The sequence below is a fragment of the Trichomonas vaginalis genome, chromosome II (genome assembly GCF_026262505.1).
Source record: "Trichomonas vaginalis G3 chromosome II, whole genome shotgun sequence".
Classification (NCBI taxonomy): Eukaryota; Parabasalia; order Trichomonadida; family Trichomonadidae; genus Trichomonas; species Trichomonas vaginalis.
In genome coordinates, this window is record NC_067204.1 from 7561176 (window position 1) to 7580159 (window position 18984).

General features: G+C 31.6%; 7 protein-coding genes across 7 annotated transcripts, besides 3 other annotated features; 4 read left to right on the plus strand and 3 right to left on the minus strand.

The window, feature by feature from the left end:
* Positions 1–3987: part of a mobile genetic element that runs on past the window's edge.
* Positions 1514–2881, plus strand: TVAGG3_0502700 (IS204/IS1001/IS1096/IS116 transposases DDE domain-containing protein; the record flags this gene model as incomplete). Its single annotated transcript, XM_001583769.2, has 1 exon — positions 1514–2881. The coding sequence occupies one exon, from the start codon at positions 1514–1516 to the stop codon at positions 2879–2881; it is 1368 nt and encodes a 455-aa protein (XP_001583819.2).
* A 5144-nt stretch (positions 3988–9131) lies between the features above and the next one.
* On the plus strand, positions 9132–10097 carry TVAGG3_0502710 (glycine-rich protein family; the record flags this gene model as incomplete). Its single annotated transcript, XM_001301580.1, has 1 exon — positions 9132–10073. One exon carries the CDS (start codon positions 9132–9134, stop codon positions 10071–10073), a length of 942 nt encoding a protein of 313 aa, XP_001301581.1.
* Positions 10098–10179: 82 nt separating this feature from the next.
* TVAGG3_0502720 (uncharacterized protein) lies at positions 10180–11628 on the minus strand (the record flags this gene model as incomplete). Its single annotated transcript, XM_001301579.1, has 1 exon — positions 10204–11589. One exon carries the CDS (start codon positions 11587–11589, stop codon positions 10204–10206), a length of 1386 nt encoding a protein of 461 aa, XP_001301580.1.
* A 158-nt stretch (positions 11629–11786) lies between these two features.
* TVAGG3_0502730 (serine-type peptidase protein) lies at positions 11787–13542 on the minus strand (the record flags this gene model as incomplete). The annotated part of the gene is made up of 1 exon (XM_001301578.1): positions 11988–13478. The coding sequence occupies one exon, from the start codon at positions 13476–13478 to the stop codon at positions 11988–11990; it is 1491 nt and encodes a 496-aa protein (XP_001301579.1).
* Positions 13543–14135: 593 nt separating this feature from the next.
* TVAGG3_0502740 (ATP-dependent DNA helicase protein) lies at positions 14136–14389 on the plus strand (the record flags this gene model as incomplete). Its single annotated transcript, XM_001301577.2, has 1 exon — positions 14136–14389. A coding segment is annotated over one exon (254 nt), but the record flags the coding sequence as incomplete, so codon positions are not given.
* A 448-nt stretch (positions 14390–14837) lies between these two features.
* Positions 14838–16478, plus strand: TVAGG3_0502750 (DNA repair DEAD helicase RAD3/XP-D subfamily member family; the record flags this gene model as incomplete). Its single annotated transcript, XM_001301576.1, has 1 exon — positions 14838–16478. The coding sequence occupies one exon, from the start codon at positions 14838–14840 to the stop codon at positions 16476–16478; it is 1641 nt and encodes a 546-aa protein (XP_001301577.1).
* A 519-nt stretch (positions 16479–16997) lies between these two features.
* On the minus strand, positions 16998–17404 carry TVAGG3_0502760 (uncharacterized protein; the record flags this gene model as incomplete). Its single annotated transcript, XM_001301575.2, has 1 exon — positions 17042–17278. The coding sequence occupies one exon, from the start codon at positions 17276–17278 to the stop codon at positions 17042–17044; it is 237 nt and encodes a 78-aa protein (XP_001301576.1).
* A 674-nt stretch (positions 17405–18078) lies between these two features.
* Positions 18079–18115: a mobile genetic element.
* A 576-nt stretch (positions 18116–18691) lies between these two features.
* Positions 18692–18729: a mobile genetic element.
* Positions 18730–18984: the final 255 nt, after the last annotated feature.

Sequence of the window (18984 nt, forward strand, 5' to 3'; positions counted from 1 at the left end):
TCAGAATTTATTCTTTTACAAAGACAGAAGATTTTAGTATTATTTAATATTAGTGCTGTAGCAAAATTCAAAAAACGGTGAAAATTCAGTGAATTTGTGAATTCACATTTTTTTTCGACATTTTTCTTGATATATCCATGCACATTAAGAACACAGCTTTGATACGCTTAAAAAAGCATATTTCATATGAAATTGTTAAAGAAATAAACAATTTATATAAAAATTGCACTTATGGGCAGTTTAGATATATAATTTATATATAACATATATACAAATCCATAGACAAAGTGCAATAACTACAATGTTGTAGAAAATTACAGCAGAAATACTGACTTTTTGAAGGATAATAAGAATTCTTCTAAAAATACTGAAAATTAACATATTTCTGTACTCAATTTAGTATATGCACAGAAGTTATGATTTGGTGTTAGGTTTTTATGCCCCAAAATCTAGATTTTTGTGACATCAAATCTTATTAGTGGATAAATCAAAGACTGTCATTTTGAAATAAGCTCATATCAATAAATATCCATTTAAAAGCCTTATTGTAATATGTAACTAGCAAAAAGCCTAATATTTATCAAAATTAATCAAATCAAATGATCAATATTCATGATATGTCATCAGCAATAGCTAATTGATATTTTATTTTGTATTGATATTCATTTTTCTCATATTATACACGATTATATCTCTTTTTTTTAAAAAAAGTTTTTATATTAGACATGAAAGTTGAATTAATACAATTTTGTACTAGAGTTTGTTTGTATATTAAATAATAATGATATATACTTCAACATATTGCGTCTCACCATTACCAAAATGTAATTTTGCATACAATTTTCTTTCATTTAACAATGATGTTATTTGAAAAGTGATACTTCCATGATTATTGATTAATGTTCCATCATATATAGGAATGAATGTTAAACAAGACACGCCTGCAGCTGGGTGCATTCGTGGCATTGTGATAAGGCTTATATATAAAGACTTCTCTCGATCAGCATTACGTCAAATGAATATTGACCCATTATTTTGGCGATGCGCTAGTTCCAAGTAGAAATGCTTTGGTATATTTAGGTTATGTCTATATGTTATGAATCATGGTATTATTGATAAAAACGTTCTTAGTCATTAAATCAATCCTAGTATCTAAAGATATAATTTAGATTTTTTTGTTTATTGCTAAAATTAAATACAGTATAACTTTCTTTCATATTGTCGGTACTAACAATACAAGATTGTGTTGAAAAAAACTTAAATATGCATGAAAATTAAATTTAATGTGTAAATATGATAAAAATTTCAACTTTACTAATAACATACATAAGTTTCTGATAGTTTAATATAGTTCATATTGATGTGACTGTAAACTATATCAAAAAAATATTTTTAAATATTGTTATGCAAATAATGGGATTTCTAAGGAAAAAATGATTATATTTGTTATATAAAGCAATCTTTTTAATTATTCACTACGTTTATTACATTTTTTGCCGACCATTTACGTAATATGCCTCCACCAAGCAGACGCAAACAACAAAGTCGTGAAGCTAACGAAAAATCAATTGAAGCAAGAAAAAACTCCCAAGAAAAGAATGCGCCAAAGGAAGTCGATCCAAAACACTGGACTGCTTCTGTAATTGTTAATGGTGACTCTTATACTCGAGCAAGGAATTTATTTCAAGATAACAATATTAAAGTGCCGAGTGAAAAAGAGTTTTACCGTCATCAAAAAGAAATAGGTAAGGTAATACTAGAATATAAAGAGCAATCTATTAAAAATGCTCAACAAACAATGAAGAAAGATACATTTTTAAGCACTGATTCGCATTATAATGTTGGCAGAAATGCTACAGCGTGCCAAAGTTTAATGATGGACAACCGTGGAAAAGTTGTTGGTGAAACAACTGTTATAAAAAAGAGCTCTGGAGGAGACTTTGAAGGCCCATCCAACATGATGGAAACAGAATGTACAAAGAGGATGATGTCAAATTTTGACTTTACAAATGTTTCCACAGTGGTTCATGACAATGACAATAAAACGAAAGCCATCATCCAGCAATATGCTCCGAATGCTAAAATTACACTTGATCCTCGTCATTGTGTACGTGCAGTTGGCAGAGCTTTCGAAAAGCTTGAAAATGGTGGATATAAAGAAGCAGCAGGAAAAGAAACTGTTAATCAACAGAAAGAAAGTGAATCACAGCCAGCATTCCCAATCAAATCTAAAGCAGAAGAGCCGAAGAAACGTGGAAGACCATTAAAACACCAAGAAAAAGTATTTCATCAGATATATTCGAAAGTTATTAAGTGGTTCACTTTTATTATCATGCTTCCAATTGAAACAACGAAAAAAATTTTCCTATGGAAGAATACATTAAATCATTTTATCGGAAGGCATGAAAATTGCCTTCACGAAAAAGACAAAGAATATCCTGTGTTTCAGCCACTTACAAAACCTGATTTAGCGAAGCAATTTCAACGTTTTACAGATGATGCCGCAAAGTTGATTCCAGAAATTGATCCTAATGCTCAAACACAACAAAATGAATCGATACATCACTCAATGCTTACTCAGTGTCCCAAAGGAAACAACGCAAAATCGTTTGAAATGCGTACGGCTGTTACAATTTTACAAAAAAACGAAGGAGAGAAATGCAAACAAGAAATATACAATCGTGTCAATAATTACCAAATATCTCCTTCAATCCGCGAACTCCAAAAACTTGAATATGAGAAAAATAAATCCAGAAATCAAAAGAAAGCTACACCAGAAACAAGAAAAGAGATCAACAAGGCAAGAAATGCAAAAAGATTTCCTAAGGATAACCCTACAGGTGATTACAGAGGAGGAAAGTGGACCCCACAAGATATCTAATTTTCAAATTTGAAATAAACACATATTTTCTTTGTATTTGAAAATATTTTTATATTATAAGATTTTTGAACCTATAAGTAGCATGACAAAATTATATAATTTGCTCCTTTTTTATTTTAGTATACAAATATCCCATTTGTTATATGTTCGGTATATATATGATGATATTGTAATCAATTATGCTTAATGAAGCTTTATCCCGTGAACCCCTCATATTATTGGAAAATAAATAGCGAAAACATGTAGAGCTGCTATGTTCTCAAGTGTATGCTGATTTTTGGATTATTTCATGAAAACTAATGGCGGGATATCTTGCATTATTTAAAAAAATTGAACTATGCAAAAATAAATAGTATTATATTTTTTCTCATGAAATGCTATTATGAGACAACCATAAAAAACCATATGTTGTATTTTTATAATTTGATTGATTTTTTTTTACTATTTCATTAATCTTTTATGAATAATAATTATTTTTAATATATGTGCTATTAAAATTTCAAATTTTGACTAATATATCTAAGTTATCTGAACGAAACATTTAGAAAATATCATACTTACATTGAAATAGCAAGTAGAGCATATTAATAGCAAGTTTCTTGGCTTTATATCTATCATCTATTGTTGTTTGATCAAACAAAATTCACTCTATTATATGGTGTCAATTAATTAAAACAATTTTTAATAGTTATTTATTTAGTGCGAATAAGTGCAAACTCATAAATGAATAACTTAATAGTAGAAATGAATTATCTGATATAAATCTCACATTTTGTCCATCAGAAATACTTTAATTGCATACGCATAACTATTAGTAATACGTCTGGAGTGTCAATTAATAACAATCCCACAACACGTAAAATTCAGATTTTTATTAAACTTATTTTTTCCTAAAAGTTTTCTCAAATTACTATATATACATATGTGGATAAAATAATAGTAATATTGTAAAAAATTAGATAATTTTTTTTATTTGAGAACCTCTCAAAAGTTCATTCAATTTATCAATTGTTTCAGTTTGATGTATATTCATTTCTGGAGCCTAAAACTTTAGCAATCATGACAATATCATATTCTCTTTCTAACTACGCAATGTAAGGGTATCCTTAAGATGAGAAAAGAATAATACCCTACGTTCCCAACTTCTGGAAAACGGTTTTTCACCCTTATGATCAGTTTCAGACACTTTGGGAGTCTCCCAAACTTTGATATTTTGCATTATGATAGAGAAATGTGTCTAGTTTAACGCACAGTTGTTTTAAAGGCAAATGATGATATCACATGAAATTATCAAATTATCAAATTTTGAAGTACCAGTCCAAAGGGTTAATTAGATCCTACACAGATGTGCGATAGTGAAACATATGTGTTCTTGATTTGAGAAGTCCTACTGATAGAGGTATGAATCTCACAGCTTTGTGTGAGTGTGTCTGACACTTGTATAGAGTGGAATATGCGCCGACATATATTATATAATAACATGTAGTTGATAATTATGAAAAAATAGAATTCGATGCGAATGATATTGAAAGTTGTTTTGTAATTTGATATTTTTCTTATATGTGTTAATTAGTAAATGGCTTGTTTGTTGTGATAGTACTGTGAAAAATGAAAGGTATTTTAAATTAAAAAATTGAGATTTTGAGATATCTCTAGAATTAAGAATTTATTATGTATTTGACTTTTATATAACTATGTGTAAAGGATCTCGATGTCTATATGCTTTAAATAAAATTAAATAAAATGAGATAAAAAATTAAAATGGACAAGAAGATATATGGAAATGTAATTTGTATTGTGTTGGTTGTTGGCAAAATGATTTTAATACAGATTTAAGGATTTGGAATGGATTTGAAATTAAATGATTTTAATTCAAGGAGTAATAAGATTTTGAACTGGTTTTTATTTTGTGAATGTAAACTCCTTCCATAGGATATGTATTAGAAAGATCAATGTCAAACTTTTTGAAAGAATTGTTTTTTTGTTGAGCGATTTTCTCATATTTAATAATATATTTAAGTTGGCGTATCTTACGCCCTTCCAAAAATATGTATTAGAAAGATAAATTTTAAACTTTTTGAAAGAATTGTTTTTTTGTTGAGCGATTTTCTCATATTTAATAATATATTTAATTTGGCGTATCTTACGCCCTTCCAAAAATATGTATTAGAAAGATGACTTATAATTTCATAAATTATTTTGTCCCGACGGTTTGAGCGGTTATCAAAATGGTTGCTTACACAATGCGTCAGCAAAATGTCGGTTGGGGTGCCCTTCTTGGCCTCCTGAGTACTCACCAAGATACCCCCAGCTCCCGCAAAACACCTCCCTTAGGTGCGCATTACCTGACGGCATTATTTTGCAATTATTTCAAATTTTTTAGATGTCTTTTGTTAAAGTTTGTTAACTAAAGACTTGAAAATAGCTTACCGCTTCAAGCTGCTCTCTTCCCGGTTCCTCTGCCGCAATCTTCTGTTTGATTGTGCGCAAAGCTCTCCTCCTTGTGAACTTTGCCTGACAGATACACCTGGGAGACAGCATTCGGACATCTTACCGCTTCAAGCTGCTCTCTTCCCGGTTCCTCTGCCGCAATCTTATGTCTGATTGTGCGCAAAGCTCTCCTCCTTGTGAACCATGGCTGATAGAAAGAACTGAAAGACAGGATAGGAGGAACATGCCAGTTCAAGTTAACTTGCAATATGCTTCTGATTAGTGATTTTAGATGAAAGATTAGCGAAATCGCATTTAATTTGGATAGAAGGATTCAATTTTATGAAGCAGGCTCGTAGAAAATATGCAGGAATAGCACAATCTTTTGCAATCACAACGCGATTGCAAAACTTTGACCGACAAGAGTGTATTATGCACTCTTGTCGGTCTGCATGTCTCATTCCGGGAGACATTGTCACTGCATGTCTCCCAGAATGAGACAATCTTCCGCATTCATAACTTGAATGCGGAAGTTTGATCGACAAGAGTGTATTGTGCACTCTTGTCGGTCTGCATGTCTCATTCCGGGAGACATTGTCACTGCATGTCTCCCAGAATGAAACAATTTATTGCAATCAGAATACGATTGCAAAACTTTGACTGACAAGAGTGTATTATGCACTCTTGTCGGTCTGCATGTCTCATTCCGGGAGACATTGTCACTGCATGTCTCCCAGAATGAGACAATCTTCCGCATTCATAACTTGAATGCGGAAGTTTGATCGACAAGAGTGTATTGTGCACTCTTGTCGGTCTGCATGTCTCATTCCGGGAGACATTGTCACTGCATGTCTCCCAGAATGAAACAATTTATTGCAATCAGAATACGATTGCAAAACTTTGACTGACAAGAGTGTATTATGCACTCTTGTCGGTCTGCATGTCTCATTCCGGGAGACATTGTCACTGCATGTCTCCCAGAATGAGACAATCTTCCGCATTCATAACTTGAATGCGGAAGTTTGACCGACAAGAGTGTATTGTGCACTCTTGTCGATCTAAATGTATCTTACAATCAAAGACACTTTCATACAATCTTTTCGAAGTTAAAAAAAAAAATTAATTATTTCTTTCTTTTGTTTATTAAATCGCCTTACTCACGTACTAATCTCTTTTAGAGACTCTATCGAGCTATCCCACATATAAACCCGTGACAATAATACATATTTACTCTCTTCATATTCTGATCTCATGACACATTATCGCAAAAACTATAATTATACAACACATCTCATAAAGTCTCATTTTAGCCCTATCTAAGCGTTCAAAACCTATTTTCCACACGTAATCTGATTCTTCTGGCTCCGCTGATTCGATTTCTGCTGTCAGATCGTGAAAATATGCATCACATAAAGAGATAAACACAACTCAAAATTATTGCTTTTTTTTCAAATTGTCTATTCATCCATCTTTACATATTTATTATCTCCTCCGTTTCCCTTCACAAATTCTTTTAATTTTCTGAATAATACGTATAATAAAATAAATATCTCAAAAACTAAAACACAAAATTAATGTTGGAAAATGACTAGATATAATCTGAACTTTTGAATTCATACATTTTTGGAAAAAATTGAATTTTCAAAAAAAGAGCTTATTTAAGGAAAATATTAAGTTGTGCAATTTGCATTTATCTCTTTATGTGATGCATATTTTCACGATCTGACAGCAGAAATCGAATCAGCGGAGCCAGAAGAATCAGATTACGTGTGGAAAATAGGTTTTGAACGCTTAGATAGGGCTAAAATGAGACTTTATGAGATGTGTTGTATAATTATAGTTTTTGCGATAATGTCATGAGATCAGAATATGAAGAGAGTAAATATGTATTATTGTCACGGGTTTATATGTGGGATAGCTCGATAGAGTCTCTAAAAGAGATTAGTACGTGAGTAAGGCGATTTAATAAACAAAAGAAAGAAATAATTAAATTTTTTTTTTTAACTTCGAAAAGATTGTATGAAAGTGTCTTTGATTGTAAGATACATTTAGATCGACAAGAGTGCACAATACACTCTTGTCGGTCAAACTTCCGCATTCAAGTTATGAATGCGGAAGATTGTCTCATTCTGGGAGACATGCAGTGACAATGTCTCCCGGAATGAGACATGCAGACCGACAAGAGTGCACAATACTCTTGTCGGTCAAACTTCCTAATACAAAATTTGATTCCCTTATTATCTTCTTAACAAAACTTAAGATTTCAATAATACATCATGAAAACATTCATTTACTACATTCACAGTTATTCCTTTCTATAAATTAACTCATTTAATAGAATCTTGTTTTTATATCTTATTATTTTCTCATAATACTTCTAATTCCTCTATTTCCTCTTCCACATAAAATTTAATTTTGTAATGCTATCATATACACTTAATGTTTTCAAATTTTCAGATTTAAATTTAATCTTTATTTTCATCATCATTTATAATCTTGTTCCTATATAAAGTTATAATAAATTATCGTCAGATTCTAATATTTATGATTCTTACTACTCAATTCAATATAATTATGTTAGTCACTCATATTCAGGAGAATAATTTAAAAATCTATAGCTCATATTTTGATAGTTATATATTTAGATGATATATATTGCAATTCCGGTTTCAACACGATCAAATGCCAAACCAAGACAAAATATATATGAATTTTCAAAATATCGATTTACATTAGAATCTATATCTAATTTTATCAATACACAAGTAGGGAATGTTCAATACATCTTTGAGCAACGTGAATAGCACAATTTTATAGGATTATTTGTTGATTATATAAAATATAAGCCAAATCGAATCTGCTGTATAGTACTTTAGTTTATCATTGAATGTTAAATGTGTTCAGATAAATATTTGAGTCAGATATCGCATTTTCTAATTTCAAAATTTATCTCATGAAGTTAGAATTTATTTGATCATACAACATCATGTTAGTCAAACTAGAGTTCAATGGCGATTCTAAAATGGAACAAATGCTTGTTTTATCAAAATGTTAAAATATTAATCTAAAAAACTTAATAACTAATCAAACCATTCTAGAATTATTATATACAGGTATAGGCAATCTAAATGCACACGGAATTCGGAAAATTAAAAAGAATATTTATGAGATTATTAAATCTTATGTAATTCAATGAAAAGTAGATAATATGAATATCTATAGGCTATATATCAACATATGAGTTTTTGGTTTGACCAATACTATACTAATGTGATCAAATTAATCTGATTTCTTAGATTTTCATTTGAAGCATTTGCAGTAGTAGGGGTACCTTTATATATTAACATATTAAAAAATTGCGCTCCGATTCGCAGTTTCTTCATGATTTTGAGATTGCATTAGATTTCGCGATGCAGAAAAAAATCACTTTAGATTCCCGTCAAACTCTAAGTATAAGCATGTCTCTATATGTAGAAACTGTCTGCGCTATTTATTTCCCGGCTCAAAAAACCACGGTGTCTGTGTGAGGAAAATACCCATTTTAGGACCCTGGGTACGGGGTCATGAAAATTTTCCAAGAGTTGGAAATATAGGGTATTTAGATTTTTCAAATAAGGTGTAATATTCAATATTATCATATAGTTTATTAAACAAAAGTGACTATTATGCGAATGTTAGTGAGAATAAACTCACAAAGACATATACATTCGATTATCCATGTCCCACAAATTCAGAATGCACCGAATATGTCATCAAACTTCATCCTGGTGTCTATAAATTCGAGCTTTATGGAGCATCAGGTGGTGCCTATCCAGGAAAAATGTCAGCCCACATTGACAAAAATGGCAAATGCATCAACGACGCATTAATAGCTATTGCCAATGGCAACACAAAATGCAACCTAGTTGGAAGTCGTGGTGGTGCTGGCGGGTACATATCCGGGATCATTAAATTATCCCATCGCATCACCGCTTTTGCTACTATAGGTGGCCAAGGAATATACGGAATCACAAGTACATTTTCAACATATGATTGCGATAAGATGGTTAAAGGCGGTTATGGCGGCAGGGGCTACGCATCAAACTTCTTTGATTCATATTCAAACTATGGATCAGGGAGTGGAGGTGGTCAAACCGCTGTCAAATTCCTTTCAAATGATCTTTGGCATCGTGTGATTGTGGCCGGTGCTGGTGGTGGTTCTGACAATATATATTCATATGGAAACACAGATGATGGCTCTGGAGGCTCAGGCGGTGACTTTACTGCACAAGGATTCTGGGTAGATGGTGTCCTTAATTCAGAAAAAATAGCTAATTCCACTTTTGGATTTACATTTGGAGCTGGTGAGTCAGCTCAACAAAACGGATCAAAAAATCCGAATGGAGTTCAAGAGGCCAGAGGAGCATCTGATAAAGTGGGCGCCGGAAGTGGTTGGTTTGGTGGGTTTTCAAGTCATAATGGAGATGGAGGTTCAGGCGGAGGAAGCTCATGGGCTCTCTCTGCGAACGCAGTAATCCCACAAGGAAACATTGATGCTAAAGGAAGTTTCTTTGAAGAAAATGAAAGTCATCCATACTCATTCAGTCTTGATGATGGATATATCTTCAGTGATGTCAAGACATATCCGGGTATTTGGAAAGGAAACGGTCGTCTTGTGATCACAATCCTCGATAGCATCATCTATCCTTCTTGTGTCTCCATCAATCGATCACATTTTTCATATTTCCTTTTATTTATTTTATTTTTCGAAACTCACTCATGACAATAATAAACAATCAACACAAACTAACCTATAAAGTAATTGCTACTTTCTTTTTTTAAAGATCAAATAATCATAATAAGAAATAATAAATAATCAGCATAAGTTTGTTTATACATATAAAAAATAAGCTTTACTCAGACAATATATCATCTATTAATCTTGAAATCGCAGATAAATATTGAGAATTTTCAATTTCTTCGTCAATTTCGTTTATTTTATCTTTCAGAGATAAAACAAACGTTTCGTATTCATTTCTCTTATCAATACCTGATGATTGGAGTTTTGAAAGAAAAGGAATAATATATTTTTCGGAATGTTCAAAAATAACACTCTGTTCGAACTCCAAGGATTGTATCAGCACACTTCCGAAAGAATGTATATCAAAATACAAATTTTCCTGAGAAAATGCTAATTCATTGAAAATCATCCACAAAATCGGCAGAGTTGCTAAAATAATTGAGTAGGATGAATTCTGTATAGCTTTTATAAAATTTTTCAAGTTCAAATTTTGAATAAGAAGCTGAAAAAGTTCTGGATTTATTGAATTTTTAATTAAATTCAAAGTATCAATGAGGAAATCTTGTTTTGAATCTATCGAACTTTCAACAATTCTTATCAGTTTAATAAATAATGAGTTATCCATAGAAAAAACTTGATTTTGAATTGCATCGTTAATAAATTGAAGAATTTTGGTATAAGAAAGCTTGCACCTATCGTCTTTAAGCATATCTAATGTATATACCCAAATACAAGCGTCATTTACAATTATTTCGATATTAAATTTTTGAATAAGAATTTTTTCCAAATCTGTAAATTTTTGGTCGAGTAAGTAATTGATTGGACAACTCATTACATCAATCATTACTTGTTTTATCAAATTTTCATCAATTTGATCAGGATTTAAGCTTTTAATTACAATATTAAAAAGATTAAATGCGAGATCAATACGATAGTTCATTTCCGTGTCAATATAGTATTCTGATATCTTGCTGAGCATTTCTTTAAACATTTCAGGATAATCATCTAAGATTTGTTTTTCAAGTATAAATTGGAGTGCGTTTGGATTCTCCAAGCATGATTTTATGAATTGGTAACCACAACTAAACTGTATATTATTGCTTGTTTGAAGTAAACATTTATATAATGATAATGTACTGTCTTTTTCGAAGTATAATTCTAAAAACTCGTCAGATTTTGATGATATTGATGTAAATATTTCTAATGATTTAAAGTAAAATGGGTTTTCGTTATCATGAATTTGAATAATTTGATCAAATTGATCAAGAAATGAGGATTCTGAAAAAAATGACTGAGGAAATGAATTTATACGCTGACATAAAACATGAATTTCACTAAGGAACTCGAGCAAAACTGGCTCAGGTATATTATTTAATGATTTTACGTGTTCAAATAGATCATTAAGAAGTTCCTTCTGATCATCTTGACAACCTTGCTCATCGGTATTACTTAACTCTGATTTGGTCGTTTGGAGCCGATTATTCATCTGAGAATCCATATTAAATCTAAAAAATTTTAAAGTTATGCATTATTCAAAGTATAATATATCCATGATGTTGTAATCCTTAATATAAGCATTTTGATCGATAAATTGTTATCAAAATTTAATATTGAATATTTAGCTTTTTTGTCGATATCTACACCTTTAAAAAGGCCATCGCTAGACTCACAATCATAAAGTAGTGGACCGTTTACACATACAACGAAGCATGCGCTTGTTATTTTCGAATGAATTGTTGTATATGATTTTCAGTTTGCAATGAGCTATTACTATGTAATACAGAGGTTTTTATTGCTGTTGCAAGTTAATCGAGGCCTAGTTCCAATAAAGATTTTTGGTATTTTTTAAAAAATCAAATTTGTTTAATAAAAAAGATATAAAAAAGAGAATTTTTATTAAGTATATAAAGCTGGGCGTGCTCCAAAGTCACTATCTTCCTTCTTTCCGCAAACCCATACAATACCACCGATAATAAGAAGCAAAAACGTAGGTACAACAACCGACGCCACTGTAACAACTTTAAAGTGTTCTCTTGTTGGAACACTGATCTCGCAGAACTCGCCAGCGTAGGCTTCTTTGCAAATGCAGTTTCCAAGGACTTCGTAGCCTCCTTCATGGTTGCATTTGCGTCCTTTGAGGATATTTGAAGTGAAGTTGAAGACGTGTTGTTGTGCTTCTAATACTTCTCCGGTGACATTTTGATATAAATCGTCACAATGGTAAGAATTAGGGATAACCTTAACTAATCTGTTGATTGATCTATCTTCTGTTGTTATGGACATTGTAGACCATGGATCTACAGCTCCATTAATGAAATAAGTTGAAGTTCCTCTGGCATTCTTTCCTCCGAACCTCTGATTGGTCAATTTGTCATTAGGAATTCCTCTGTTGAATAATTTACGGCAGACTCTGTCGAAATATTCAAGATTTATCGAATCTGATCTTAATTTACCGGAAGCAGTCTGGAACCAGCCAACCTGGTTGCATGTCATCCATGTCCATGCTCTGCCATCCTTTGTGGGAGCGTCTATTGATACATCTGTGTATTGTGTAAGATCAGAATCCCAAATTGACTCTCCTTGGAGGATTTCCTTAGTAACTTTAGCAAGTACGTCGATATATTCCGTTTTCGTGGCCTTTTCTGGAAGTTTATTCATTAAATCGCATAAATATGTTAAATTTTCTGAAGATCTCTTGTATTGAACTGGAGTAGCGATTGTATCAGCAACCATGTAGTAAAGAGTGGCATGGTCCTCAGGAGGAGTATCATTACCGATGAATTTCTTTGCAACTTCGTTGTAATCTTCTGTTTCAAGGTATTGAAATGCTTTTCTTGTATTTTCAGAGCATTTGTCGCCACCAACAGATGTAATTGCTTCGTAGCAGTGATAGTCGTATTCTGTAAAGTTGTTCTTAGCTTCGACAGGAGCTGATGAAGCCCAAGAAACGTCTGCAAGGTGTGGATATAAAAGGCGGAACCAGGAAGATAGTGCACCTGGATAAGAACCACCGATTACGCCAATACGTACAGTATGATCATAATCTTGCTTCATTGCGTTGATAAAATGAGCAAGATCGGCAAGACCTTGTTCAATTGTTAAATATTTGAGGTTTTCGATTGTAAGATTTGTAGGTGCTGAGTTTCCGAAGAAGCGGTGCTCTAAACCAAAAAGAACTGCGTTATTTTTTTCGGCAAGATCAACAGGAGCAAGACTAAGCATTCTCTTTCCTATCAACGGAGCTTCACCACCTATATAGAAAAATAATGCAGAAACATTTGCGGTTGAATTTTTCGTTATTTTGTAATATCTTTGATTAAACGTTTCTTGAGAAGAAGCATCGAAATGATCTAGTTTCTGAGTGAAATTTAATGCATCCTCAGGCATGTGAATGTAATACGGGATTTTCCTGAGAAAGAGAGAAAAGAAAAACATGAATAAAGAAAAAAAATTGAAAATTTTTTTTTTCTTTCGCTTCAAGAATTCTTCAATTTTTCTAACTGCTCATGATTTCTCATAATCTCTTATTTCTATATATATGGATGTAGCAGTGTTGTTTTCACCATTAAGGTGAATCCCTTGGAAGAATTATAAATTATTGAATTTGAAATTCTCGACAATTCTGCAAGAACGACTAGCTACTGACACATATTCAGGCAAAAAAGGCATATGGCAACTATCTGAACTCTCATACTCAATTAAAAGAATTATGTTATTCAATATAGCTATAATGGAGTAGAATAAGAGTGTTTTTGAAGAACTGAAGAATAAATTGATAAAAATTGGAGTGTGTTCAATGTTGTATTGGAAATATTTTCGAAAAGAATAATATATGAATTTGATATGCATTTCAACATGCATTATGCAGAGTTTTCGTATCTATTCAAAAGTGCGATGCTGAAATCAGCTTATTTCTATTAATTATACTCAATTTAACCAAAAGTCAAGAAAGAGGTGAAATAACAAAATCGATTTTGCAAGAACTGATGTTGTTCTTTGAAAAATGATGAGGAAGTAATTATATGAAATTAGTCAAATTTTTTAATGTCGACTTTTTTTATTGATGATATAGAAGTTTGTTTTCCGTTTCCACAAGCGTATCCGGAACAAATTGAGTATATGACTCAATTAAAGCTCTCTCTTGATGCTGGTGGTCCTTGCGTTTTAGAGATGCCTTCAGGAACTGGTAAAACCGTTTGTTTGTTATCTCTTATTCTTGCTTATATGAGTCAAAGAGAAAATGCAGGCCCTCTTATATACTGTACACGTACAATTCCAGAAATGAATCAAGGTATTGAAGAATTAAAGCGTGTATGCAAACATAGACGCGAAAAATATAATCAACCATTCGATAATGACTTACTCGCAATCTGTCTCGCGCGTAGATATTACTTATGTGTAAATCAAGATGTTGCAGAAAGACCTACGAAGCAAGAAGTCGATGTTGGTTGTCGTGCACGTACAATACGTACCGATGAGAAGCACTGTGACTTTTTTGATCACCAATTACTACGTCCTCGACCAGGAGTTTATTCATTAAACGAAATCCGACAATTTGGTGTTGCAAATGGTTTGTGTCCATACTATCTTACAAAGAGACTTATCTCTGAAGCCACCGTCATCTTCTGCTCCTTTGCTTACACTTTAGATCCAGGAGCAAGTGAAACAATTTTCAAAACAATACATAGTCAAGGAATTGTTGTCTTTGATGAAGCCCACAACATCGATGACATTTCCTGCGAATTCATGAGTATGTATGTTGATCAGCCGACCCTTGATTTGGCTGCAATTGGTGTAGACGCTGCTAAAGAAAGAGACAGAGAAATTCGTGAGAGAGAAAAAGAAAAATTACAAAAAGCTTTTGATAAAATGAAAGACAATTTAAAGAACAAAGACTTTGTATCACCAGAAACACTAGAGATCTTTTCTCATCGCAATATTCCTGAGCATATTCTCAAGAAAGCTTTGCCAAGTTCAATTCGTGATTTCGATGATTTTATTGACAAATCTCGAAAACTCATAAGATTTTTAACGAGTTTCATACAAGGAAGTGAACGTCCTACCATCACAACTAAAGCAGCAGATGCTCTTATGCATGGAGAGACTAATGCTGTTGATGCACCTCTTCAAACTGCAGAAGGAGAAACAGAAAGATATTCTCCGAATTCTGTTTTAGGATTGATATATTCTAAAACAGGATTAGATGCAAGCACATTGATAAAAATGCCTGAACAACTCAGTAACTTTATTGTTGGAAACAAATTGCCTGATTACGAGAAATACGCTGCTTTGGTTGATGTATTAGAATTCGCCAGTTTAATTGGAGAATTCGATCAAGGATTTACTGTTTTTGTTGAAAATATGATGCAAGGTCCTGTAATGCAAATGGCTTGTTTAGATCCTACATTTACATTTAAACCTGTTGTTACTCATTTCCAGAGAGTTGTCATCACATCAGGAACGTTAAGTCCTCTCTCTTTCTATCCGAAAATGTTGGAATTCGAGCCAGTAACAAGTGCAGGATTTACGATGTCTTTTTCACGTCAATGTTTGCTTCCTATCATTGCATCTAAAGGATACATGAACGCGCCATTGACATCATCATATAAGCAAAGAAGTAACCCGAATGTTGCGATTGGTTACGGTCTTTTATTACTTGAAATGTGCAAAACTGTTCCAGATGGAATTGTCGCATATTTTCCTTCGTATATTTACATGCATATGCTTTTGAAAGAATGGATGTCTAGTGAAATAATGAGTGATATAATGAAATATAAGCTTGTTTTCATAGAAACACCAAATGCAGAAGAAACAGATAACACATTAGCAAATTTCCGCAACTCTTGTGATAATGGAAGAGGAGCTGTTCTTCTCGGTGTCGCAAGAGGAAGAGTTTCAGAAGGAATTGACTTTTCTGATCATTACGGAAGATGTTGTATTTTGTTTGGTCTTCCTGTGAGAAATACAACAAGTATTGTTGTGCAGGCACGTGCTGATTACTTGGAGAAAAAGATTGGTGTGAAGAAAGAAGACTTCTTGGTCTTCGATGCAATGAGAGCTGCATCGCAATGCATTGGAAGATTGTTGAGAAGTAAAAAAGATTATGGTGTTGTGATTATGGCTGATAGAAGATACGCAAGAAAGGAAGTTAGGTCGCAATTGCCACACTGGATTAATGAATTCCTTGATAACAGAGCTGCAAATGGTAGTAACACTGATGAAGCTATTGATAAAACAAGAGAATTCATGTTGCAAATGGCTCAGCCTTTCGTTTTGGATATTTCAAAGTTAAAGAGAATGTCAGAATTGAAAGGAACTACTGCTACTAATGATAATGATCAAAAAGAAGAAATGGATCTCCCTGATCCCGACCCACTTCTTTCTTAATTTATAAAGTTTATGTTTGTAGTTTTTTTTTTATATTTTTGTTGATAAATAAAATTTTTTAAAATATGATATTAAGAACTTTGTGTTAGTAATATTTGTTAGATGCCTTTTTATACTCTATATACATTATTGAAATAATTCAAACTTTAATGAGTTCAAATGAATAATTGCCAGTTTAGTATCAAATTAAGAATAAAAATAGTGTATGTTATTAATTTGATAAAATTATAGAGATGGGAATGAACTTGGAATAAAAAATTAATCGAGAAAATATTTAATCCTAGCCACAAAGGCTGAAATAATAAAATAAATATTATATATGAATCATAGTAAAACATATATAATTCCGGCACCGTGAAAAATCGGAAACCAATCGGATTCAAAATAAGCCATTAAAGCAATGGTTAACCTAGTGGAATAATATTGTTGGATTCTGTATAGTAAAATCTGAAGCTCAAAATGGTAATTAGTAAGACTAACGTTTTATTATAATTTCGAACAAAAACTTGAAAAATGATTCGAATTTAGGTTATACAAATGAATAATAAATGTTTATTTTAAATTTACTCGCACTTGAAGCCGTTTTCAAGGAAGTAGATGATAACCATGACAACAGCAATGATGAATTGCATTGAAGCAGCAGCGATACCGAGATCGTTAGATGTACCAAGGATGGCAACGCCTGTGAGAATGTAGATAAGAGCACGAAGGATGACAGAGTCAACAAACTTGAAGTATTGTGAGATGAAAACAAGTCCGAGTTCAGCAACAGCCATAACAAGGGAGATCATGCCATACATGAAGAGGGAAGCACGAGCGTAGTAGCGCCTGCAATAACTTCGATAGCGAAGGCAAGGAATGGGATAACTCTCTTGACAATGTCTGGAATAGCTACCATTGCAAATTGTTTAATGAAGTGATAAAAAACGTTATTTAATTTTTGAATACTTTCTTGTTAACGTATTAAAAAGGTTATTTGTTGTTTCATAAACGGTTTTCAATTCTCATATTATTTGTAAGATCTTATTGGGCAATATAACAAAACCGCTTTTTATTTGCTTATCAAAATTCAATAGAAATTTACGGCAATTCTAAATACGTTATAAATTTATAATCTTAACAATGTAACTACATTTTAGTATAGTATGGTTTTAGATCACTTATAATTATTCTATTCAATTTCGTATTTAGTATAAAATTTGCATTAATATTATTTAAATAACAATTTGGATATGAAAGAGATTTCAGCTCAAATGAACGATAAGGTATAATGAATTGAGATAGCGCAATTGAACTTTTGAAAATGAGATAACGAAACAGCTCTCAAAAAATTCAATTTAACTATAATTTACTGATCGTTACAAAAAATGGCAACTATAATTTTTATTATATTATTGTATACTCAAATTTTATAATTGTATCAAAATATTTCAAAAGAAATGAAATAAGGCGTATCATAAAAATACGTTTACCAAAAATTAGATATAATTCTTAGTGAGTATTATTAATGCTAAGTTTCTATATAATTCAATTGAAATAAATTTTGTTATCGGTTGAAATTGAAACATCCGTTTTTGTTATTTGATTTGATCCATCAGTGTAATAAACAGAAATTCATCAAAAGTGACAGCTCTCAATTTTTTGACATTTGTAAATTCTAAATTGAATGAGAAAAATGAAATAATACTAAGCATAATACAATATTCTAGATTTAATTATAATTAGGAAAAAGTTAGTTTTGAGAGTACTTTTCATAGGCATATAGAATGAAATCTTCTGAAAAATAATATCACATAAACTCATATTATTTTCTAATATATAACTATTTTATATAAAAATCAAATTCAATGATCTTAAAAGCGAAGGATAAACCTCAAAATTTACGAATATAATGAGTGGGAATAGGCGTAAAGCAAAAATTGATATTTCATATGGTTTTATGATAGATAAGCATTATATTTCCACTCATTATATTCGTAAATTTTGAGGTTTATCCTTCGCTTTTAAGATCATTGAATTTGATTTTTATATAAAATAGTTATATATTAGAAAATAATATGAGTTTATTTGATATTATTTTTCAGAAGATTTTGTGTTCTTCTTCAAAATTTTATTTTTTATTAAAAAGAATCTCTACAAAATATACATTTACTTTAATTAGTATTTAAAAACGTGCTCTATCAAAAGTTCCAAAAATTCAATATTTTAGCTTTTCTGAGGTGTCACTTTTGATGAATTTCTGTTTACAACATCAGTAGATTATATTTTAAAAAGAAATGCTTTCCAATGATTTTCGATTTTTTTTCAAAACAATTAAAAGTTTCTTTTACATGTGGCAACTTATTTATATGGATTCTTTCTGATTGTATTATCCAGGTGAAGAAAGAAGAAATTATTATTTATAGAAAGTTCCAAATCATTAATGAGAATCTAAATTTCTTCATGAAATAGCGTATTTGAGCCCGTATAGTTAGAAACCTGCATTTCTTCTCAATGAGGTTAGAGA